The sequence below is a fragment of the Calliphora vicina genome, chromosome 2, assembly GCF_958450345.1.
Source record: "Calliphora vicina chromosome 2, idCalVici1.1, whole genome shotgun sequence".
Taxonomy (NCBI): domain Eukaryota; kingdom Metazoa; phylum Arthropoda; class Insecta; order Diptera; family Calliphoridae; genus Calliphora; species Calliphora vicina.
In genome coordinates, this window is record NC_088781.1 from 25,019,102 (window position 1) to 25,045,516 (window position 26,415).

Here is a 26,415-nt window from a genome sequence, read left to right on the forward strand (position 1 = left end):
GATAGCATAAACATTTTTAACCTAAATGTTTCAGTGACATGGGTCTACACACAAATGCCCTATAAACAAACAATGAATAGTTTATATTGTTTAGCTGCTTTGAGTAAGGTTTGGTAAAGGGCCCTCTTAATTCATCACAGAAACATTATCTTTATAAAAGAACTTTATCTTTATCTTTTCTGTGTTGTGTAGGTCATATGAAATTCGTTTCAGTTTGAGGTAGATTTTGTCTGCCTTGTACTAGTATTGTTTATAGCCAGAGTGACCTCTTATTATGGTAATACGAGACATTTTGGCATCATATAGATTGTATTTCTCAAAAAAATAATAAGAACAACAAATGAGTAAGAATCATATACACATGTAAAAATATATGTATATCCACATATACAAACAGATTTAGTAATACGCACGTCTGCTGTTTATTTGATAATAGAGCGTAAGTGTACTTATGTATTTTCCTCTTTCTAAACGAACCCTGCAGTCCATGGATTTCCATTGACATCTCAGTTGCCACCCACCAATCTAGATAGTACTTGCAAGGATTTTGCATGGCAAATTCGGGATTTTTATGCGAAGGGTAATTGACACCTTCTGCATTGCCATTCGCCTGTAGAAACACTACTAAATGGTATTAGAACAACTTCTTTGGGTTAGAGAGGTAGTTAGTAATAACTAAAGTAATAACACAGTGCAACACACAAAAAATATAACCATCCCAGTTTTGCCCAAACTCATGCACTTTTTTTTGTAAGGGCCCCCAAAGATTGGGGACCCTAAAAAAAGTGATAATTTTCTCACGCTTGATTTACTCTCGAGGCCCTTGTCATAAAGTAGAAAAATTGTGAAAATGTAAAATCAAACAAACGTCATCTTCAAGATCAAAATCGCAAAAAAACTTCAAAAAATTCGAGTTTTTACCTTTTTCCATTGTTCAGATCCATAGGTAGCAAACCGTTCAAAATTCAAGGAAACAATCAACTACAAAAATGTACCTAAGATCTCAGTAAACAACTTTCTAGAACATATGAACTTCCTAAGAATGATTCTTAACACCGTTTAGATAGGTCAATACAATGTAGTTAGAAAAACTAAATTAATTGAGTTTTTGGGCCATAAACTATTAAATTATTATAAACTAAAGCATACTTTTAGGCAGCTTAAAAAAAATGTATTTCTTTATTTATTTGGAATTTTTAAAATTTTTTGATCTTGAAGGTGAATTTTTTGGATTTTATATGTTCTTCAATTTTGTTCTTTATGACTAGGACTACAACTTTGCTTCAGAGAGTAAATCAAAATTCCGAAGAGTTAAGATTCAATAATTAATTTTTTTTATGGAAAATTGCAGGGCATTTACATACATTTCACTTTATAGGAATGTGTTTGTGTCGTATGTATTTTTATTAAAGCCTATTATTAGGCGACTTAAAGATTTACAACCCCTAACATTTATGTATATATTTATGTACATTTAAAACAAACAACAAAACATCACATCCTGGCCGTTAAATTCTTTATATTCCATAAATTTTAACTATTACAAATAGTTCTTTTAATACTTTGCCATTCGATTTTTTGTTTTGTTGCTGCTAATGTTGTTTGTTTTTCTTTTAAAACTAAATTTTATAAATAATTTCAAGTGGTTATACCAACTTTAATGATTTGTTATTTACAAAACATTCAAGGACATTTTGTGTGCGCTTTTGCAAAAAAAAACGAAAAAAACACATCTTTCCAAAATTTAATTATTTTAATGAATTCAAAATGAGTCAAACGCATGGTTTGACTCATTTCTTTCTGCACAAAAGTTTTTGACATTTTATATTTCAACACCATGACTCTAGAAGAGAGTATGACCTAATTTGTGGCGTGTTTTTGTATGAGAATGGTATTGGTTGGTCATTTGTTAGTGACAGTGTCACTGTTGTTTATGATTTGTGTGGTGATTTTATTATTTCATAAAAGATTTTTGTTTCTACTTATTTGGAATTCAAAAAGAATATTTCGTTTCAAATATTGCCTTTTGTGGTTGATGTTGTACTTTATTTTCACAATAAATATTCAAATATTGTCATCTAAAACATTCGTCTTAAAATTTGTTTATACTTTGTCATAACCGGCCAAATAATTTGTAGTTAAATATGTGTTTTTTATTGCTGATGACTTTTTTATCTGATGCAATTTAAGGTTTATGTCCTTTACTAAATTTTATATACTTTCTACAAAAAAAACAATTTCTGAGTAATGTTTACAGAACATATTTTGTATACATTTTTTGCATATTTTTCTGTATTATATCGAGCCCTTAGCGCCAAATTATCGTAAGCGACATTTTTAAAATTTTTGTTTTATTGCAGAAATTAAAATTTTATGAACCGACTGATGTTTTAGCGTTCTCAGAATATCAAAATTGTTAATAACATCAAAAATATAGGGGGTAAGATTTTATCGTAAGTCAATGTTTATATTTCACAGTAAACGAATTTTATCGTAAGCGACACACAGTGGTATAGAAAAAAAAGAGGGAAATAAATCTATAACTTCTAAATGTTTAGATTAGTTTGAATGGAATTTCACATGCGCAAAGAAGAAGTGTTGTCGAGTTTAAGTTTTGAACGTGGAGCTCATGGGCCCACTAGGGGAGCGACCAAGGGCCCTCAAAGTAGGACACCTCGGGTATGTTCCGATTTCAAAAAAATTATACATATAGAATCTTCTCATCGAGCACTACCTCGTTGTAGCTATCAATTATCTATTATAGCTTAGGAGATATTCGCATTTGAAAATTAAATTTTCAACATTTTTACCCACCCTACTTCAGTTTTTTGATAACAGCGTATCTAAATATTTCCCGATTTTCTCCAGTTTTCCTAAGGACTAAGAACACATGTACATATGTGTCAAATGGAAAAAGAATTGTTTAAAAGTAATGACTAAGTCCAAAGTTATATGCATTTGAATTTAAAAAATTTTAAACAGGCGATTTTTCGCTAATTTTTTGGGATAAAAGAACTTTTTTTCTTTTTGAGTTATAGCAAAAAATTTCTAAGAGGCTGTATAAGGAATTTATACTTTCTGAAAGCTAAGTTCTCACAAAATATTTTAAAGGAAAACTAATTTCAAAATTGTTGTTACCGAGGGGACCAGGTCCTTTCAAAAAACACCTAATTTTTATGTAAAATAAAGTTTCAGGGCAAAAATTCTCAAATCGCGTATCCGATATCAAAATATAATAACCGCTTATAGGTGGCTCAATATGTTTCTAATTATTTTATAAAGGGTCCCGATAACCCCGACCCTGGTATGGATATTATAGCCAAAAAACTAAAGATTTAAATTTTTTGAATTTTTCGACACTTTTTTGAGAATTGCGGGATTGCTGATAATAAATTTCAAAATTCGTTTTTATTTTTCCATTTTGAATAGAAAAATCTACATACTGTGAAATTTCATTAAAAACTATTTATAAATAAAAATTTAATTTCAATTCGAAAAATTTTTATCTATGCAATAAAAAACATTTTTTGTCATATTTTTCTATAAAGTATTCCATGAATTTTTAATTGTCAAAAGTTATAAATGTTTTTGAAAAATAGATAAATAGCTGGAACGAAATTATATTATATCGCATCATAACATTTTTAATTCTACGTATAAATTTCAAAATAATCAAAAAAAACATTCTCCTGTAATTTGTGTTTTGTCGCTTACGATAATTTGGCGCTAAGGACTCGATATGGTATATAATATTTTCCATTTATTTTTACTTTTTACTTCCTTTTTTACCATACATAAACAACAATCAAATACAGATAACAGATGTTTTTTATGAAAAAAATTAATAAGATTTTTAAATATTTAATATAAACAAATAAATCAACAAAATTTGTATAAACTCAGTTTGTACGAATTACTCACAAAAAAGTGCATAACAAAATACAAGATAAAAGTAACTACACTCTAGATTACTTAGAGACACTTAAGAGGCAATTGTCTTCTCACTAGATTACCAAGGATGTATAAAGTAACCAATTGACTTCTCTCAGCACTACTAAGGGCACATACATTTCATATGACCCAAAACATAATAATTGGAATCATCGAAATAATCAGACATTATTGACAATTACTGTCTATAAGTCACTGTTTTGTGTGGATTTTGAGCTGGCCGACCATCACTGTCATCGCCGAGCACTATAGGTCCATGATTACTAACATATTTTGGCATCAATTGGATGATAAAGACACCAACGACATGCAATTTCAACACGATGGAGGTACATGCTCATAGAACAGTAAAACCTGAACTAGAACCTGAACCTGAACTTGAACCTCAACTAGAACCTGAACTAGAACTAGAAAATTAATTTGAATCTGAACTAGAACTTGAAATATAACCTGAACTAGAACCTGAGCAAGAGCCTGAACTATAACCTGAAAAAAAACTTGAACTATAACCTGAGCTAGAACCTGAACTAGAACTTGAATCTGAATTTGAACCTCAACCAGACCCTGAACCTGAAATAGAACCAGAACTAGAAAATTAATTAGAATCTGAACTAGAGTTTGAACCAGAACCTGAAATAGAACCTGAACTAGAAGCAGAACTAGAAAATGATGTAGAACCTGAACTAGAAACGGAACCAGAAAATTAAGTAGAAATTGAACCTCAACTAGAACCTGAAGTAGAACCTGCACTAGAACCTGAACTGGAACCTGAACTGTAATATGAACTAGAACCTGAACTACAACCTGAACAAGAACTAGAACCTGAAATGGAAATAGAACTTGAACTAGAACCTGAATTAGAACCTGAACTAGAACCTGAACTAGAAAATGAACTAGCACCTGAACTAGAACCTGAACTAGACCCTGAGCTAGAACCTGAACTAGAACCTGAACTAGAACCTGAACCTGAACTAGAACCTGAATTAGAAACTGAACCAGAACTTGAACCTAAACTAGAACCTGAACTTGAACCTGAACCTGAACTAGAACCTGAACTAGAACCTGCACTAGAACCTGAACCAGAACCTTAACTAGAACCTGAACTATTAGCGAAGTAGAACCCGAACTATAACCTGAACTATAACCTGAATTAAAACCTGAATTAGAACCTGAACTAGAACTTGAACTTAAACTCAACAGCTCACCATATATTCCAGCTGTTTAGCTGATAGCCGGGTGAAGGGGGAAAAGGCTGGATAAATTGGAAACTCTCAAACTCTCTGATCCGAAAGAAAATCGTTTAGATTTTGTACTCAGAATAATTTATCAAATAATATAAAAAGAAAGGAATGAATGAATAAAACCAAAGGATTAGGAATTTTCCAATTATTTATTAAATTATTTGTAATATGGATTCTTACCAATAAGGAACAATAGGAGTAGGATAGCGTAGTGAACACTTCAAAGTTTGATTTGTATCTCTAGCCGAAAAGAAGTATTTACGACTCTTTAAGATTGATTTAGAACTAAATGACAAATGGAAGTATACTGCAACACATAGCATTCTGCATTAGTATATATTGAGGAAAAATGGGAAATGAGGAAAATCTCAAAAGTGTTGTTTTGGCGTAAACACATAGAAATATGTCGTTTTCATTATAATTAAGTAGCTGACAGAGCGAGGATTACTGTCAACGCCATTTGTAGTCATATAGCCTTCTGTATACATTTATAGCCCAATTATGAAAAAAATTCCCCGAGAGTTATTTCCCATTTTTTCTATTCAAACTCAATGTTAAAAATAAGAAAAGCGAAAAAACTCCCGAGGAATTTTTTTCATAATTTGGCTGGTAGTGTTTAATGCATTCAACAAATAATAATTGCATTCATTTCCTATCAAACCAAATATATTTATTAAGCCTAAAAGTATGCTTTAATTTGATCACCGATTATTTAATTTAAAGCAATACTCCTCAAACTATTAAATTTGTAACGATTACTTATAAACCGAACAGCGGCGTATGAATAATATTAATTTAAGAAAAATATATCATACATATTGAAGGTCTCCATTAATTTTCTTTTAACATTTACAAAATGACTTTTCCTTAAATAAAAACCATTAACAATTCAAGTAAATTGCATAAATCCCAGTCACACACAATAATTGAAACACAAATAGATTTGCTAATAACTTAAAGCTAATAAAAATGCAATTTAAAATTCTTAGGCAAAGTATGTATAACAAATAAACGAAATAGAAAATAAGTATGAAATTCTAAGACATTTTCTGCGTTTTTTATAATATAAGTTGTGTGCAAATGACAATACCCATCTATTCTATAATATTCTATTAAAGTTTTCTTCGTTTTTTTCTATTATTTGCTTTCATCATTTTCTGCTGCTGTTGTCATTGCTTGGTATTTCAACTAAAATAACATTAAAATAACATTAAGCCTGAAGGAATGTTTTTTTTATACTGATTTTGGCAGAGTTAAAGAAAAAACGTATTTTCCTTCACCACCATAGAAATTCTTGAGTTTAAATGGCTGGTTAATAGAAATTTTCATGGTTGGGGATAAATTTAATGAATGAGGAGTAGGATATTATGGTAATATCTAAAAATTGAGTTTTGTAATAGGATTTATATTATATATTTAAGTAATCTGTAATAATTTGGTATTTAATAATGTAATAATTAAGATTAGAATGTGAAAATAAATTATAAATTATCTTAATAATCAATAACACAGTGCTACAGAGACAAAGTCCCATGGGACTGATTGACATTTTGAAAATCGAGAAAACCGAACAGCTGATCTTTTACACTTGTTGATACTTACTTTGTCTTAAAATCTATTTAATGAAAACAAATCATTCTTTTAAAATTTTATATTTTTTTTTTCTTTATTTTGTATTTTTTTTAACTTAAAACTGATTAGATGAATAAAAATCGCTTAAATATTTAGCACTTTATCATTAAAATTAATAATTAATAATGAAAATTTAGTTAATAATAGTAATAGAAAAAATAAAAATCAAAGAAAAACGAGAAAAGAATTAATGAAATTAATCGATTACAATTCAACGATCTTTAAAACAGATCCTCACACAAGCATCCCTTAATTTCTTCTCAATACTGTAGCCATGAACACACTCACTAAAGTGACCGAAACCACCGACCATTTGGAAATATACAATGCCGAACTGCCATTACAGCCATCTTCATTGCAGGCACAAATGATTTGCTTATAACCCTCATTGTCGGCAGTGAAACAGCTATTATTCCCAATTTCGGCACGATCCCGTAGCCAGCCACAACCACGAATAATGCGATGCTCACCGGTGACCTCGATAGTGAGCACAGTCTTGCGGCAGAAAGCCTGCGCTTCATGGGGCCCATCACATTCCTTTAGGAATTGATCATCAAGTGGAGCACGTGGCGTACTCAAGCGCAAGGAGGTGCATTCTTCATCTAAATGGGAATTGCACTGGTGGCAACGTATGGCATTGACTGGAAGGAGAAAAAAATAAATAAATTAGTTTTGTTTTGTACTTTGTTTTAATTTGTGTTTATTTTAATTAAATAAATGTTGTTTTATGAAAGTGCATCATAAATTGTATAAATAGTTTTTTTGTAGCCTGCTTTAAGGCGCCAAATTTCTTTGGAACAGAATTAATTTAATTTATTGCAATCATATAAAGTTTTATGCCCAATATTATTCTTATTAGGAGGATGATGGTTTAATTTTATTACAATAATAAACTTTAACACTTAGTATTAAATTTTGCTTTAAAATGAAATGTAAGTTTATTATTTAAAGCAAGTTTTTATTAAGGAAACATTAAATTTAAAGAATGTTTTAATAAAATAGAATTATTAATTTGGAAAATATGGATTTAATAAGAACTGGAACCTGAACTGGAACTGGTACCTGAACTAGAACCTGAACTAGAACTGGAACATGAACTGGCACCTTAACTAGAACCTGAACTAAATCCTGAACTAAACCCTGTACTAGAACCAGAACTAGAACTATAACATAAACTAGAACCTGAACTGGAACCTGAACTAGAATCTGCACTAGAACCTGAACTAGAACCTGAACTAAACCCTGTACTAGAACCAGAACTAGAACCAGAACTAGAACTATAACATAAACAAGAACCTGGACTAGAACCTGAACTAGAACCTGAACTAGAACCTGAACTAGAACCTAAACTAGAACCTGAACTAGAATCTGCACTAGAATCTGCACTAGAAGCTGAACTATAACCTGGACTAGAACCTGAACTAGAAGCTGAACTATAACCTGAACTAGAACCTGAACTAGAACCTGGACTAGAACTGTAACATAAACTAGAACCTGAATTGGAACCTGAACTAGAACCTGAACTGGAACCTGAACTAGAACCAGAACTAGAACCTGAACTAGAACCTGAATTAGAACCTGAACTAGAACCTGAACTAGAACCTGAACTAGAACCTGAACTAGAACCTGAACTAGAACCTGAACTAGAACCTGGACTAGAATCTGCACTAGAACCTGAACTAGAACCTGAACTAGAACCTGAACTAGAACCTGAACTAGAACCTGGACTAGAACCTGGACTAGAACCTGAACTAGAACCTGGACTAGAACCTGAACTAGAAACTGAACTAGAACTTAACTAGAACTTAACTAGAACTGAACTAGAACCTGAACTAGAACCTGAACTAGAACCTGAATAAGAACCTGAACTAGAACTAGAACCTGAACTAGAACCTGAACTAGAACCTGAACTAGAACCTGAACTAGAACCTGAACATGAACCTGAATAAGAACCTGAACTTGAACCTGAACTAGAACCTGAACTAGAACCTGAACTAGAACCTGAACTAGAACCTGAACTAGAACCTGAACTAGAACTGAACTAGAACTGAACTAGAACTGAACTAGAACTAGAACTGAACTAGAACTGAACTAGAACTGAACTAGAACCTGAACTAGAACCTGAACTAGAACCTGAACTAGAACCTGAACTAGAACCTGAACTAGAACCTGAACTAGAACCTGAACTAGAACCTGAACTAGAACCTGAACTAGAACCTGAACTAGAACCTGAACTAGAACCTGAACTAGAACCTGAACTAGAACCTGAACTAGAACCTGAACTAGAACTGAACTAGAACTTAACTAGAACTGAACTAGAACTGAACTAGAACTGAACTAGAACTGAACTAGAACTGAACTAGAACTGAACTAGAACTGAACTAGAACTAGAACTGAACTAGAACCTGAACTAGAACTGAACTAGAACTGAACTAGAACTTAACTAGAACTGAACTAGAACTGAACTAGAACTGAACTAGAACTGAACTAGAACCTGAACTAGAACCAGAACTAGAACCTGAACTGAATTAGAACTAAACAAAATTTGAGTTTAAATGCAACATTTAACCTTTTATTAATTCCCCTACATTTGTTTCATTCTTGCATAATTTTCAAATAATCTGACATTTAGCATTTTCCTTCCAAAATGAATGACGTCTAAAGGTTGTTATTTCAAATCAATTAGCAACATGTAAATGACACCTTAATGATTTCACAAAAAAAAAAAATACAAGAAAGAGAAACAAATGCCGCACATTTATGTGTAAATATCAAATATAATTGCGTGCCAACGAATTCAAATTTGAAGCAATTAATGTCATGTACAGACAAGGTAAAGGTTTAACATTTGCTGTGGTTTAGCTCAAGTGTAGTAGACAAGCAAGTGGGTGGTCAAGTTTTGAAACTATGCTTTAAAATAATAATAAGCTACAAAGAAAAATCATTCGGTAAATGAGTAAGTGTAGTTTTGCAGTTATAGTCAATATTTGATTTTTAGTTATTTGAAAATGTTCTAGAATAATAACATTTTCATAAGTATTTTTAACTTTTTTAAGAAGCTTTTAATCTCCATTATTAAACCATATACATTATCTTATTTGCTATATTATCTCTATATTATTTGATCATCATTGAATTTATTATATTATTGTCGTACATCTAGTATAATTGTTTTAGAACTTCAATCATAATTTTGCTTATCTCAATCATGGAAAGGCTACTAAAGATGCTTTTGTAATAATAACTAATTAGGGGGGTCATAATTATTTATCTATCTATCTATTTTTATCTCAGCACTATTGCTGTATAATAAAAATTAATAAACATTTATCTATCATGCTAATGGTTTATAATTCAGTTGATGGTTTTTTTTAAATAGCAGTAGTTCTAAAAATAATATTAACACAATGTTAATTGTTGTTAATAAATAAACCATGACACACATATTCATTATGAGTTATAAAATATAACTGAAAATTATATTTATATTCATAGTTAGATAAATTTATATTGGTATGATTAACCCTACAAATATTTGGCTTTATAATTTTTATTGTTATACAATTTTGTTGCTCTTATATTACAATTCGTGATTTTCTTTTTATTGCCATTTTTTCCACAAATTTTTTTCCGTCACGAATTGTTGAAATGTTTGAATCATTCTTATTTGGATGGTACCCTAAGATGTAAAATAAGTTAGTATAATTTTATGGAAATATAAAAGGCTTTAAATACGAACATTCATAATCAAATGCATAATAGGTTTTACGTATCTGTATACGTATACTGTATACTTATTAATATATAATTTGCATAATGTGTAATATTTTAGGATTGAAAATCTTACTATTTTCTCATATATAACTTATTTTGTTGGTACGGTATTACCTAAACTGTATTACCGACCCAATAATTATCAATTTCAAAATGTTTGCGAGCAGCAGAATTCATCCAAGAACAGGGTAACATCTGTTATGATCTGCTGAAATCTGACCAGGCCATTACAGGGAACCTGTACCCAACGCAACTGATTCGTTTGAAGTGAGCATTAGCAAAAAAACCACCCAGACATGAAACCGTAATATTCCATCATGACAACGCTCGGCCACATGTTTCAATACCTGTTAAAAATGAAATGGTTGAGAAGTTTTTCATCACCCGATTTTTAGTCCATCTGACCCCATCCGGCCCCATCTGACTACTATATGTTTCGATCGATGCAGAACGGGATACGCTTCACTTTGGAACAGAGTATCCGAACAGAGTATGCAGAGTATCAGTTCTTTTGGCTCAGAATCAATATGTTGCCAGAAAGATGGGAAAAGATCGCAGCTAACAATGGCCAATACTTTGAATAAATTTATAGTTACAAAATAAAGCTAAACATTTGAAAAAGTCCCCCATTTTTATATTTTTGTTACTACAACCAAAGATATTTGCCAAAAACCAAATAAAAACAAGTAAAAAAGTATGGTCGGTCAAACCCGACCATATAATACCCTACACTAAGTAAAAGAGCAAAAACATTTTTCTTTTAAAATTTCAATAATATGTATTTTTGAGTGATTTTCGGAAGTGGGCCTTATATGGGAGCTATGACCAATTATGGACCGATCACCATGAAATTAGGTCGTGTGATTTATATCTATATTAATTTTTGTGTGTATACCAACATTTTTAAGCGATTTATGTACGTTAAAGTGATTTTCGGAAGCGGGTCTATATGGGAGCTATGACTAATTATGGACCGATCGTAACAAAATTTAGTGACATGAATTTTGTATATATAAAACTTATTTGGAGCGGAATTTGTGGAGATATATATATAAATTAAACATTTATGGCCGATAAAGTCCAATTTCGGAAGGACTTTGTATGGGGGCTAGGTGAAATAATGGACCGATTTCAGCCAGTTTCAATAGGCTTGGTCCTTGGGCCGAAAAAATAATATGTACCAAATTTTATCGAAATATCTTCAAAATTGCGACCTGTACTCTGCGCACAAGGCTTACATGGACAGCCAGCCAGACGGACGGACGGACATCGCTTAATCGACTCAGTGATTCTAAGTCCATTGGTATACTTTAAGGTGGGTGTTAGAATAATATTTTTGGGCGTTACAAACATCTGCACAAACGCATAATACCCTCCACACTATGGTGGTGTAGGGTATAACAATGTAAAATAGAACTTGAAGATGTAAAAAATAACACAAGAAAGTAAATTTTAATCAAAAAATTGGAAAATGGTTTCGGGCATATGGCCACCGCTTCCATTCTTGTTCTTAATGAAGCGCATTTGGGCCAAATTTACGAGCATTGCTAACAGTATGTCACGAAAAACAATGTTGCCCTGCAATTCTCAAAGTTTAGCTGGCTTATCAGCATAAACCAGTGACTTCACGTGGCCCCACAGGAAACAATAGAGAGGTGTCAAATCGCACGACCTTGGAGGCCAATTGACAGGTCCATTTCTCGAAATGAAGTTATCGCAAAATTTTGATTTCAATAAATCGATGAAACCACATCTCGCTCGGATCAATGTCATCCATATTTTCAAACAAAAAATCATTGATAAGGTAAGGAGCTCCATTGGCCATTTAATTTTTTGCCGAAGTAAGATGCCACCAAACGTTGCATTTTTAAGCCTAAAATGTGCCTCAGCACTGAACACAATTTTGCGATTAAACATCGGATCAGTGTCCAACTGCTCTAGAGCCGAATGTAGAACAAGATCTTTGCGCAAAATTATTAACATACTGGACGGACATAGCCCCAATTCCTGCGACCGATGACGAATCAATAATTTTCGTTTAAAGCGGCGATATTTTCTTCAGGAATGTAAGTATTCCTTCGACGTGTTGGTGTTATTCCATCATTTAGAGAGTATGAGGTATGAAATCTATCCACAGTTTGATGGATGGCTTGCTCACTCGAAGGCTTTGTGGCCCATTGTGTTACCCCTAGAAATATTATACCCCCTTATGCTGAGATTTCATACATGAAAGGGGAATAGTTTCCCTTCCTAATTTCGTTGACTATGTGATTCCATTATGTGCACCTTAAAAATCACGAATAAGAATCTATAAGTTGCGAGAATCGATTTTCAGAGTATATTGATCATAAATGTTAAAAACGAAGAGCAGTATGACATATCAGCATTGGCGTAGATAGGGGAGGGCTGGGGTGTGCAAAACCCCCCAGACTCGCATCTGCCCACCCCAGATATTTTTCTTTATTTTAATTGCTGCTTTATTTTTACATTTTTTGTAACTGTATTGATATTTTTCAACAACCGATTTAATATTCCTTAATAGATTTCGTTAAATGTTTACTTTGCATAGGGCCATTATTACAACTTGCCCTTATAGTTAAAGGTAACTTTAAGCAATAGAAAAAGGTGCCTTAAAGTTAACTTTAACTATAACGGCAAGTTGTAATTATGGCCCATAGAGTGTGAAATTTTAACAATAAATAACAAAGCTGAAGAGAAAAGTGTGACTTTTACAAATACGCAGACTGGAGGTATTACTGAAACATCAAAAAGCTGTTTGGAACAAGCAAATTACAATGATTTAGGATTACCAGAAATTGGACAGCAGTAACCAAAAGTAGCTTTTAAAAAAACTGTCATTAAAGGTCAAACCAGATCCTTTTAATAAAAAATTACTTTTTTTATAAAAAGTGTTTATTTTTTCTTTTTGGGAAGGGGTGCACTTGCCCACCCCAGAATAATAATCTAGCTACGCTAATGCATATCGGTCTTAAAAATCACCCTTTACATATAAAATATAATTTAGAGAAATAAACCTTTTTATCCTAGTTCCTTTATATTATAGAAAAATTCCAGTTACGAGTAAAAATTTGTTTGACTAAATTTTCTGAACAAAACAAACGAAATAACTGTTTAGGTAAGACATTCCCCAAAAAATATATATGTAATTTTTTGAAATCGGAACACAAACGAAGAAATATTATTATTTTTAAAATTGAACATACCCGAGGTCTCCTAAGAAAAGAGGTCTTGAGCTCCAAATCTTCTCGTAAAAAACCGGAAGCTCGATTTTGATTTTAGAACCATGGTTTCTTCTGGAAAAGTTCTTAGAATTTTCCGTAGATTAGGAATTTGCTATACGCTTAGTAGTCAAAAAAATTGACCCACCCTAGTATATATATTCTGGATCCTTATAAATAGCGGAGTCGATTAAACCATGCCCGTCTGTCTATTGAAATCCATTTTCTGAAGACCCCAGATATCTTCGAGATCCAAAACTTTCGAGAAGTTTCCTATTTAAAATCAGCAAAATCGGTCCACAAAAGGCTGAGATATGAGGAAAAAACCAGGACAACCTCGATTTTTGACCTATTTTTTTACCTATATCTGAATTACTAAATCAATAATATAGACAACATGGATATCTAATGATAGATATTTCAAAGATCTTTGAAACGCGTATATAAGACCATAGTAAGTTGGACCTACAATGGGTCAAAATCGAATTTTTTTTCACATAAAAAATTTTAAAAACAAGAAAATATTTTTTTTAATTTTAAAAAAAAAGTTTTAAAAATTTAAAATTTAAAAAAAAAATAAAATAACAATTCGAAAAAAAATTTTTACAAAAAATTAAAAAAAAACAACTTTGGAAAAAAAATTAATTTTATTTACCTAAAAATATTTAAAATTTGTATTTTGAAGTATAATTTGCTGAAGGGTATATAAGATTCGGTACAGCCGAATATAGCTCTCTTTATATTTTATGAACAATACTGCGGTTTACAATATTTTCAAATTAAATACTTAAACAAATTTAATTGTTTAGCAAAATACCAATAGATGTCACTAAAAATTTGTTAAAGACTCTAGAAAAGGTGGTTAGTAAAGTGACCACTAAACTGGAAAGAGTTAAAAAGCAGTGTATGACTAAGAATTTCTGCTTAATTATACATAAACCCAGAAGAAGCGTTTCGTACATTTTTTACAACATTGACAGCAAGTTTCAGCTGTATTGATGGTCGTGACGTGAGTTTTTACATTGTTATGATTACTGCTTTTTGATAAACTAATCGAATATATTGATTATTTTTGCTTAAAATAATTTTAAACGAAATTTCAAACTCATCAATTTCCTAATTGCTTGTCAAGAGCAAAATGCATTTATTAGAATCTTTTTGTATGATTTGTTTGGTAATGGCTTTTAATTTAAACACTTTAAATTATTTTTACACAATTTTCTATGCAGCAGAGTACTTCTTCAGCTTTGGCCCAGTATCTATACTCATTTCTGTGTAAATTCTTGTATATTGTAATACAATTCTATTCATATGTAAAGCAAATATAATATATTTACTATAAATATTGTATATTGATACTATAAATGTATGTAAATGCAAATATTACAATTTAATTTGATTTTTTTTTAGTTTAACAGCTCATTACACTCACACACTAGATACAATGACCATAACTATAACAAATACAATAATATTGAAATAAATTTTTATAGTATTTTATAGGGTTATAAGCAAAAGTATTATATACAAATGGATGGCTGGCTTAGTTGCCAAATAGTTTAACTAACTAAAATATAAAGTAGAGAAAAGTGATGGAATAAAAAGAATATTTCTAAAAAAAAAATTTTAAATAAAAATTTTAAAAGAAATCTGATTAAATATAATACTATGTTTTCAATTATTGATAAAAGCCTAACCAGTTATGTAATTTAGTTAATTTAAGTTATATTTTAAAAGAAAAAATAAAAAATCAGAATTTGGACTTAATATTTTTATGAAATTAGCTGTCCAAATGCTTTTTCGATTCTATTTGCTTTTATTATTCAATTATTTATTTATTTCCCTGTTATAAAAACAAAAATACAGAAAAAAATTATAAAAAAGTAAATGAGTAAAAAATGATGATGAGAAGGAGAATTAAACTAAATATTGATATTCGCAACAAAAATAACAAAAACAAATATAGAGATTTATTTTTTTTCCAATATTTTTTAACAGCACTAAGCGCAATTATAAATAAAATGCATTTGCAATTAAAAAATTGTAAATTTTCAAAATGTCATTGAAAAGGGTAAATAAATAATGATGACATAGAAGCGCGACATTGAAATTATCAGTGTGAAAATTTTTTGAAAAGCAATTTAGGGAATACCTCTGGAAAAAAACAATGTAGCAAAGACCTTGAAATATTTATTTAGATTTAATATAAATCTATGGACAAGTAAACTTTATAATAGACTTATAATTGTTACAAAATTCTTTGAGTAAACCGTTTGGTACTTTTTTAACTATTTCCGGTTAACTATTTCCGGTTTAGTGGTCACTTTACTAACCACCTTTTCTAGAGTCTTTAAATAATTTTTAGTGACATCTATTGGCATTTTTGCTAAACAATTAAATTGTTTAAGTTTTTTGGCAAACCTTTGCCTTCAGGTTGTTCTTGTTAAATTAATTTATTAATTTGAAAATATTGTAAACCGCAGTTTTTCTAAGGGGGTTTCTCGAATTCAATAAAAAATAGCTCAGAGTGTTTATTGTTCATCAAATTCAGAGTTACTTTGTTATTTAGTGTTTGTTTGGTTGGCTTGTGCTAACAAAGTAATATTTTAAACTATAAATAACGTAAGTAATAAGGTGGTTAGATTACTAACCACTGTGACTGAAATAGATTTTATATAAAGTGTTTCACTACATAATATTAGGTTATTTTGTAAGGATGCCGCGTGTTCTCATTGAAAATTACATTGAACATATTTTGTTCAAAGGTATACCTTCGGAAGCGAATGTGTCGAAGAAGAGATTTTTTAGCAAATCGATCTGATGATGGTGCTCGGTGACATACCTTCGGGGCTCGAGTTAAAATATGATGTTAAAACATGATGAAATTTGGCTAATGCATTAGTTAGTCACCCCTATCGGCAATAACATGTGAAATTTTGTTCCCATGAAATATCCATTTCCCTCGAAGAGAAAATTGCTATCGTGATATTCCCATCAACTTTTCATTCACAATAGTTAATTTTGTTCGTAACAGCTGTTTATTGTTTACAAAATTCCATCTAAAAATTTCACAACAAAGGGATTTTTTCACGTAAATAAAGTTGATGAACGAAAAAAGGAAAAGGGAAAATATTTCATGTAAAATATTGATTCGCGATAGGGGTGAGTGTCTTATCTACCCAAACTGCTGTGGTGGAACCAAAATTGTGGAAAAATTGTTGATTGGAAGAGCCGGTTGATTACAGAAGGTAGGGTTATACCAAGTGATACAAAACTGTGGCTGAAAGAGCTAAAAAAACATATTTTTTTCTTGAGCACATGAACACAGATTTGAGTCGGTTGAGACATATCGAGCCCTTAGCGCCAAATTATCGTAAACGACATTTTCTAAATTTTTTTTTTATTGCAGAAATTAAAATTTTATGGACCGACTGATGTTTTAGCGTTCTCAGAATATTAAAATTGTTAATAACTTCAAAAATATAGGGGGTAAGATTTTATCGTAAGTCAATGTTTATATTTTACAGGTAACGAATTTTATCGTAAGCGATAAAAGAGGGAAATAAATCTGTAACTTCTAAATGATTAGATTGGTTTGAATGAAATTTCACATGCGCAAAGAAGAAGTGTTGTCGAGTTTAAGTTTTGAACGTGGACCTCATGGACCCACCAGGGGCGCGACCAAGGGTTCTCAAAGTAGGACACCTCGGGTATGTTACATTTTTAAAACGATCGTATTTCTTCGTTTGAGTTTCGATTTCAAAAAAATTACATATATAGAATCTTCTCATTGAGCACTACAAAAAACCTCATCGTAGCTGTCAATTATCTTTTATAGCTTAGGAGATATTCGTATTTAAAAATAAAAAAAATAAAAAATTTAACATTTTTACCCACCCTACTCCAGTTTTTTGATAACAGCGTATCCAAATATTTCCCGACTTTCTTCAATTTTCCTTTATTGGACTAACAATACATGAATGTGTCAAAGAAGAAAAAGAATTATTTAAAAATAATAACTAAGTCCAAAGTTATATGCATTTGAATTTATAAAACTTTAAAAAGGCGATTTTTCGCAAATTTTTTGGGAAAAAAAACTTGTTTTATTTTTAAGTTATCGCAAAAAAATTCTAAGAGGATGTATAAGGAATTTATACTTTCTGAAAGCTAAGTTTTCCTAAAATATTTTAAATTAAAAAAAAAATAAAAATCGTTGTTACCGAGGGGACCTGGTCCATTCAAAAACACTTATTTTTTATGTAAAATTAAACTTTAGGGCAAAAATTCTCAAATCGCATATTCGATATCAAAATATAGTAACCGATTTTAGGTGGCCCAATATGTTTCTAATTAATTTGTAAAGGGTTCCGATAACCCCTACCCTGTTATGGATATTATAGTCAAAAAACTAAAAATTCCCATTTTTGGAATTTTTCAACACTTTTTTGGGAATTGCGGGATTGCTGATAATAAATTTCAAAATTCGTTTTTATTTTTCCATTTTGAATAGAAAAATCTACATAACTGTGAAATTTCATTAAAAACTATTTATAAATAAAAATTTAATTTCAATTCGAAAAATTTGTATCTATGTATGCAAAAATTCAATAAAAAATATTTTTTGTCATATTTTTCAATAGAGTATTCCATGAATTTTTAATTGTCAAAAGTTATAAATATTTTTGAAAAATAGACAAATAGCTTGAAAGAAATTATAAAATGTTTAATTCTATGTATAAATTTCAAAATAATCAAAAAAACCTTCTCCTGTAAAATTTGTGTTTTGTCGCTTACGATAATTTGGCGCTAAGGGCTCGATATATTTGTCACAAAAAATTATGACAAAATGGAGTACTTTGAAATTTCAAACTTATCGGGTGGTCAAGAGGGAAAAGGATAATTGGTACTTTTTTATATAATGATACTTTTTGATTATCTTATATACATAAAAATAGTTGACTGATATGCATCTGAGTAAAGAAATAATCAAAGATAGGAGACTAATTTTTACTAAAGTACCAAAAGGGAGTACTAATGGTACTTTTTCGTTCTTCAAATGGTACTTTTTGAATTTTCTATAAGAATGAACCTAGAAAATGGAAATCAGTATTTTGAATATTCATTTGTGGTTCTGAGTGAATGATAATTTAAAGAACTTTTTCTTTTCTTAGTTGTATATTTCGGTTTTAATATTATAAAGAATTTAGAAATTGGATACATTGAATTGAAATGATCATATAATTAATAAAAAAAAAAACAAAAGTTGAAATCACATGCTCACAAATTGTTTGATTCAAATTACTCAAGAGGGACCGAGCTACGTTAACTTTATTCTAAAGGTCCCTTTTTAAATTTTTTTATTCATGAGGCTCGGGTATTTTAGGAGTTTGGTTTAGATATCTTGAAGTTGGTAATGGTATGGCAACATACGGAATTATGGCGTGCCGAACATAGGCTAATAGCATTACAATATAGAATTTTCAAATTTCCATTATTAAACCATTTTCAATTACGATTAAGGTAGCGAAGCCAACCAGGTTAGCTAGTTATGAATAATTTGTCTCTTTTTACTATTTCTGCGTAGTTCTAATTTCTATTATTTATTTTTACTTTTTCTTATTTATTTAACTATTTAACAGCATTTTAATATTTCGCTCAGTGCATGAAAGTTAATTTAACTATTTCATTAGAGTAAACGTGTTAAAATTAGCATGTAAAGCATTTATAAAACATTTTAAATTTAAATTTTTCAATTTTCCTAATTAAATAGTCAAATAGTTAAACAACAACAACAAAAATAAAACAAACTTTAAAACAAAACAAAAGGGGAGGCAAGTCAATAAAATTACTGCCAAATAAAGTAATTTTCAAAATTGTTTAGATTCACACGATTTACATATTGAAACAAAAAAAAAAACTAAACTATGTAATTATTTATTGTATTATAAGCTTTTGTTTAACAAACACTTAATTGTTTGCAGAAAGTATATGAACACAGATTATAATTTAATTAATTAATTTGCATTTTCGTTGAAATTTTATTTTGGTTTTTGTTTTCTGTTGCTTTGTGTGTGTGAGTTTTGAAAGTGTAGAAAATTGTTTCCAATTCAATGATTTTTTTTAATTTCTTTTTTTTTTTTGTTATAAGCATTTTATTATTGCATTATTATACCCTTCAGCTTCGTGAGAAGGGTATATATAAGTTTGTCATTCCGTTTGTAATTTCTACATTTTTCATTTCCGACCCTATAAAGTATATATATTCTGGATCCTTATAGATAGCGGAGTCGATTAAGCCATGTCCGTCTGTCTGTCTGTCTGTCTGTCTGTCTGTCTGTCTGTCTGTCTGTCCGTCTGTCTGTCTGTCTGTCTGTCTGTCTGTTGAAATCAATTTTCTGAAGGCCCCAGATATCTCCGGGATCCAAATCTTCAACAATTCTGTCAGACATACTTTCGAGAATTTTGCTATTTAAAATCAGCAAAATCCGTCCATAAATAACGGAGATATGAGCAAAAATCCGAGACAACCTCTGAAAATTTCATCAAAAAACACAATGTATTGCATGCTTTGACAAAAAAAACAACAAAACGTATGCTTGGGTGTGCAAGCTTTGTGTATTTGGTTTTTTTTTGTTTTTTGTTTCTTTTGGCGTTGTTGTTGTTTTTTATACAACTAAACGTTTGTTTGGTTGTGTGTTGGTTTTTTTGACAAAAAATCAACAAATCGTATGTTTTTGGATGTGCATGCTTTGCGTATTTTGTTTTTTTTTGTGTTTTGTTTCTTTTGGCGTTGTTGTTGTTTTTTATACAACTAAACGTTTGTTTGGTTGTGTGTTGGTTTTTTTGACAAAACAGCAACAAATCGTATGTTTGGATGTGCATGCCTTGCGTATTTTGTTTTTCTTTTGTGTTTTGTTTCTTTTGGCGTTGTTGTTTTTTATACAATTAAACGTATGTTTGGATGTGTGTTGGTTTCATTGGCTTGCGTATTTTGTTTTTGTTTTTTCTTTTGGTGTTTTGTTTCGTTTGGCGTTGTAGTTTTTTATGTTCTTGATAAATTCAGGATGCTGTACGCTGAAAGTGGGCAATGTACATACATATATACTAATTATAAAAATAATAATGCATCCACAACAAAGGTGAAGGGTATATAAGATTCGGCATAGCCGAATATAGCACTCTTACTTGTTTTTAATGTAATTTAGTACGGGCCAACAATGTCATTAGCGGTTTTGGAATTCTGTTTAGAATTTATAACAATAAGTGTTTTAATTTATGACACATTCATTTGTTTATTCGAACTATAGGGAAATACATACTGTTTGGAAATGCTAATTAAATTTGGAATAAGAGGGAAATATAATAGTTTTATTTTTAAATAATTCAATATAAAAGCAGATTTTGAAAAGTATTAAAATAATTTCTGTTAGCTAATTAAACGAAAAACTTTTTGTATTTCAAAAAAAAATTAAAATAATTAGAGCATTTGATAAACAATATAATTCTGGAAATTGTATATTTATCGAATACATATGTACTTTTAACTGAAAATTTTAAATTGTTGTTAGTTTGGTTATATGCTATTAAAGAAAAATTAAAGGAATTTTGTATAAAAGTTGGTATTTTCGACAAATTTCTTCAATATAAACTTATTATAGTTATTTTGAGGACAATTTGAATAAAATTTTGAATTTTCGAAAAATTCGAAATTAAGTTCGAATTTTCGAAAATGTCTCCATACGTAAATTTTTTATGGGCAACCTAATAATAACTAAATATGATACAAATATTTAAAATCTGTTGAGATTATTAAATTCGAATTTGATTAGTAAAAAAAATAATTTTTCGAACATTGAAAAATTGCTAATTTTGTTGCCTTATAAAATAATATACCTAAATCAATGTTAAAAAATTTTAAAATTTTCGAAATTCAACAACTTTTTTAATTTTAGGATATTAAGAAAAATTCAAAATTAAATTCGAATTTTCGAAATATCTCAAACCGATATTTTTGTTAATAACAACAAAATAGGATTAACAGTTTTCAAATCTGTTGAGACTATTTATTAACTTGAAATATGAGCATTAAAGTAATCAAATTTAGTAATAAAATTGTCGAATTAAAGTTCGAATTCTTGAAAATGTCTCCAAACGTAACATTTTTTATGGACAACCTAACAATAACAAAATGTTATTGAATTTTTGAAAATCTAAATGCAATTAAAAAGTTCGAATTTTCATAAAAACTAAATAGAAATTTTCGAACATTTAAGAAAATTTCGAAATTAAATTCGAATTGTCGAAAATGTCTGGAAATGTTAAATTTTGTACGGGCAACATAAAAGACGAAAATATTGTTGAAATCTTAAAAATCTGATGCTAAAACAATTTTTAGAAATTCAACAGCAATGTTTGTTGCATTATTAACAGAATTTAACAATTTGTATATTATAGTATTCAAAATATGGAAAATTTCGAATAAATTTCCAATTTTCGAAATTAGTTCGAATTTTCGAAAATATCTCAAAACATAAAATTTTTAACGAGGAATCAAATAATAACAAAAATATGATTGAAAATTTTAAAATCTAATAAAAAGATATTGTGATGAGAAGTTTTAAAATCTATTCATATTATTAAGTTCGATTATGAATAATAACGTTATAAAATATTTCAAATAATGCAAAATTAAAATTTTGGTTGCAAATTTTGAATATTTCGAATTTTCTAAATTAAGTTCGAATTTTCGAATACGTCTCAAAACATTAAATTTTTAAGAAAGTTTTGAAATTTCTCGAAAGAAAAAAATTTTAATGAACAAAATGTTGAAAATTTTCTAAGAAATTAAAATTTTTTGAACATTGAAAAAAGAAAATGTTTGTTCCATTATAAACATAGAATTTTGCAATTTTCGAGAATTAGAAATTTGGAAAATTTTGAATTTTCGAAATTAAGTTCGAATTTTCAAAAAATTTCGAATTAAATAAAAACGTACCGTTTTTCGAACAATGAAAAACTAAAATTTTTGTTGGATTATAAACAAAAAATTTAACAATTTTTAACAATTTGTCTATAATACTGAAATTTGGATAATTTCGAAATTAAGTTCGAATTATCCAAAATTTTGCGAAAGGTAAAATTTTTAATGGGCAACCTATAATAAAAAAAAATATGATTAATTCTGAACGAAATTATTAGGTTTCAATTTTTTTTTAAATAATGCTTACTTTGTTGCTTTATAAAATAATCTACATGAAGTTTTCCAATTTTCGAAAATATAAGTATTTTTGGCAATGTAAAAAAATAATCGAAATGATGTTCGAATTTTCGAAATAATATTCGAAACTCTCCAAATTCCAAATTTGTTAATGAATTCATAATACATAGAACAAATTAAGCTTGATTTTTTAAAAATTTTAATGAAATGATTAAGTTCGAATATCAATACAACTTTTCGAACTTTAAATATTTCCAATTTCGTTGGATTATACTAATAAATAACGAATTTTGCAATTTTCTTAACTATATAAAATTATTTATAAATGTTTTAATTTCAAAAGCAGCCGATCAAAGTTTGAAACCCGCAATCGTATCAACACAGCATTGTTGTATTTCAGATAATAAAAAGGTTATAAATTTTCTTTGCTTAACTAAAAATATAATCGTTTGGAAATCATTTTTTTCAAAATTTATAAAATCACAGTTTTTCATACTTAAAAAAGTCATAAAAGAAAAGCACCCAGTAAATAAATACGACACTTGTAAGATTAAAATCATAAGTTTATATAAAAAAGGCAACTAAAACCAAAAAAAAAAGAAAACGTTAATACAAGCCATAAAAACCAAGGCATTATAAATCTTTTTTTTATACGACATTTCTTAAAGGTCTCCCACAAACTTTATTTGTCCACGATTCTAATCTAATCCATAAAGTATGGTTTGTTATTTTTATTAGAAACTATATAGTATAGCATACATACAGGTACATGAACAAGCATGCACTGATAAATATACAAACATATATAAATAAAATGGTGGAATAATATATATAAATCTTAATTTAAATGAAAATGGTAAAATAACAATTTTGACATTTATTTACACAAGGCTACAATGTTAATCATTAAGTACATATAATTAGAAATTGAAATAAACAAATTAAGTAGAAACGAAAACACCTAATAAAATATGAAATATTTAAAGTTTAAAACAAAACAAATATAATTAATTGTTTTAATTTTATGACAAACAGCGTGTGTGTACGTACTATTTTTAAATATTTATATCTACATAATTAAATGTATTATGTCTAGATCAAACTCCAGCAAAAGACGTCAATTGAAAACAAGATAATTTGAAATTGATGTGTGATATAATAAGTTACGCTACTTGTATAACCTACCATCATTATTATAATAAAATTCGAACACAAAATACAATGTATAATTATTTAAAGAATTTTAAAAAATCTAGCAAATATAATTGAAAACATCTACTATAAATAAGGTTCTTATTCCAAAAACTGCCATAGTCGAAAATGTTAAAAACTTCAGAACATGTAAAAAAAAAATATTAAAAATTTTGCAAATATAAGATCGACTTTACGAAAATCTCTATTTAAAACCGAAAGACTACATTTGGTTTTATTTTCGAATTTTCAATATACTAAAAAAGTGTCGAACTAAAAATATATAGTTATTTTGACGAAAAAAATAGGAAACTAATTAAATAATTATTAGTAACACTATTGAAAATTTTTATTACGACTATAAAAATAAAATTTTATTAACAATTTTCGAATTTTGTAAATAAAACAGCAATTTTTAATTACAATTGATTTTTTTACATTTAAATCGAAATTTAGTAGAAATAATTTTCAAAACTAAATTCGAATTTACAAATTATATTTGCATTTTTAAAAATTATATTCGTATTTTAAAAATTAAATTAAAATGTTCCTTATTAAGTTCTAATTTTGAAGTTTTTTAAAATTTTTTTTTATTTTCAAAATTAAATTTCGAATCTTCATAATTAAAAACAAATTTTTGAAATTTAAAATATTTTTCATCTTTTTTGGAAAATAATTTCAAATTCGAGTTTTCAAAATTTAATTAGAATTTAGATTTAAATTTTGGAAATTATATTGAATTATCAAAAATTCGAATTTAATTAAATCATATTTAATTTTTATTACATAACTAGAATTTACAAATATAATATGAATTTTCAAAATTAATCTGAGTTTTCGAAATTAAATATTCATTTTATTTTAAAATTTATAGTTGGAATTACAAAATTTAAATTTCGGAAATAAATTCGAAATTAAATTTGAATTTTCGAAATAAAATTTAAGTTTTTGAAATTTAAATGGATTTTTTTTAATTAATTATGAAAATTTTGAATTCAAACACTAACCCCCTTATTCATAATCAATTTTTAAATATATAAAAGGTTTATAAGACAGAATTTCCATACAAAATTTGTTTTATAAACCTGTAATAAATTTTAAAATTGATTATGAATAAGGCCTTAAATAAATAAAATCAGTTTTCGAATTTGAATTTTCAAAATTATATTTGAATTTTTGAAATTGAATTTTCAAAATTAAAGTTTAAGCTGAAAATTAATCTGAGTTTTGAAATGAATGCCTTAATTTTGTAAGACGTAACGAAAAGTTTTTTGTCGAAAAAATTTGTCATTTTTGAATTTTCATATTTGAGAAGGGGTTTTTTCTTTTCATACATAAAAAATATAACAAAGAAATGTATTTTCCAAATAATTGTAAAAAACAATCAAACATTTCAAATTTGTTTTAATAAATTTTATTTGTTTGAAAATAAATAAAAATAATTTAATTTATTTGGCAGAAATATGACATAAAAACAATGTTTTCAAACTTGGTACCACATCAAATAATTGACTTGAAACGCAAATATCGTTTTGTTTTATAAAATACCAAACTTTAATTTTTTCGTTCCAAACGGAAACGCAAATGAAAATTCGTTTGAAGTTACAAAATGAGGCTATAAATAATTATTACAAAATTTAAATTACGGAAAATAACTTTGAATTTTCGAAAAAAAATTTAAGTTTTGGAAATTTAAATGGAATTTTCTTAAATTAATTTTCAGAATTTTAAATTCACAACACTAAATAAATAAAATCAGTTATTGAATTTGAATTTTCGAAATTATATTTGAATTTTGGAAATTGAATTATGATTTTATAAATAAAATTCAAAATTTTATCATTAAATTGGATATAACGAAACTAAAGTAGTAATAAATTTGCGAAATAAAATGAAATATATAAAAAAAAGTAAAATTTTTTGAAAGGGGCAAGATTTGTGGAGCTTAAGTATTTGGAATTGGTGAAATCCTTAGGACTAGAAGATTGATATTTTAGTGAATTTATAAATTTTTCGAACATCATTTACCTTAAAAATTATAATATAATGATTATCAATGAAGGAAAAATCAGGGTAGTCACGGTTTTTTGCTTATAAAACACAACACACTTTAAGGCACTCAGTTGATGTTTATTCGAAGCGTCTCTGATAAACTCACTAACGACTGCAA

The 26,415-nt window shown here is 28.5% G+C and overlaps 1 protein-coding gene across 2 annotated transcripts in view; it reads right to left on the reverse strand.

The window, feature by feature from the left end:
* Positions 1-6,828: 6,828 nt before the first annotated feature.
* Positions 6,829-26,415, reverse strand: part of LOC135951775 (uncharacterized) — an 88,397-nt gene continuing 68,810 nt past the window's right edge. For both annotated transcript variants that reach the window (XM_065501494.1, XM_065501493.1), the window contains exon 3: positions 6,829-7,465. In XM_065501494.1, the coding sequence (XP_065357566.1) occupies positions 7,074-7,465 (392 nt within the window). In that variant the 3' untranslated portion in view covers positions 6,829-7,073. The remainder of the gene's footprint in view (positions 7,466-26,415) is intronic.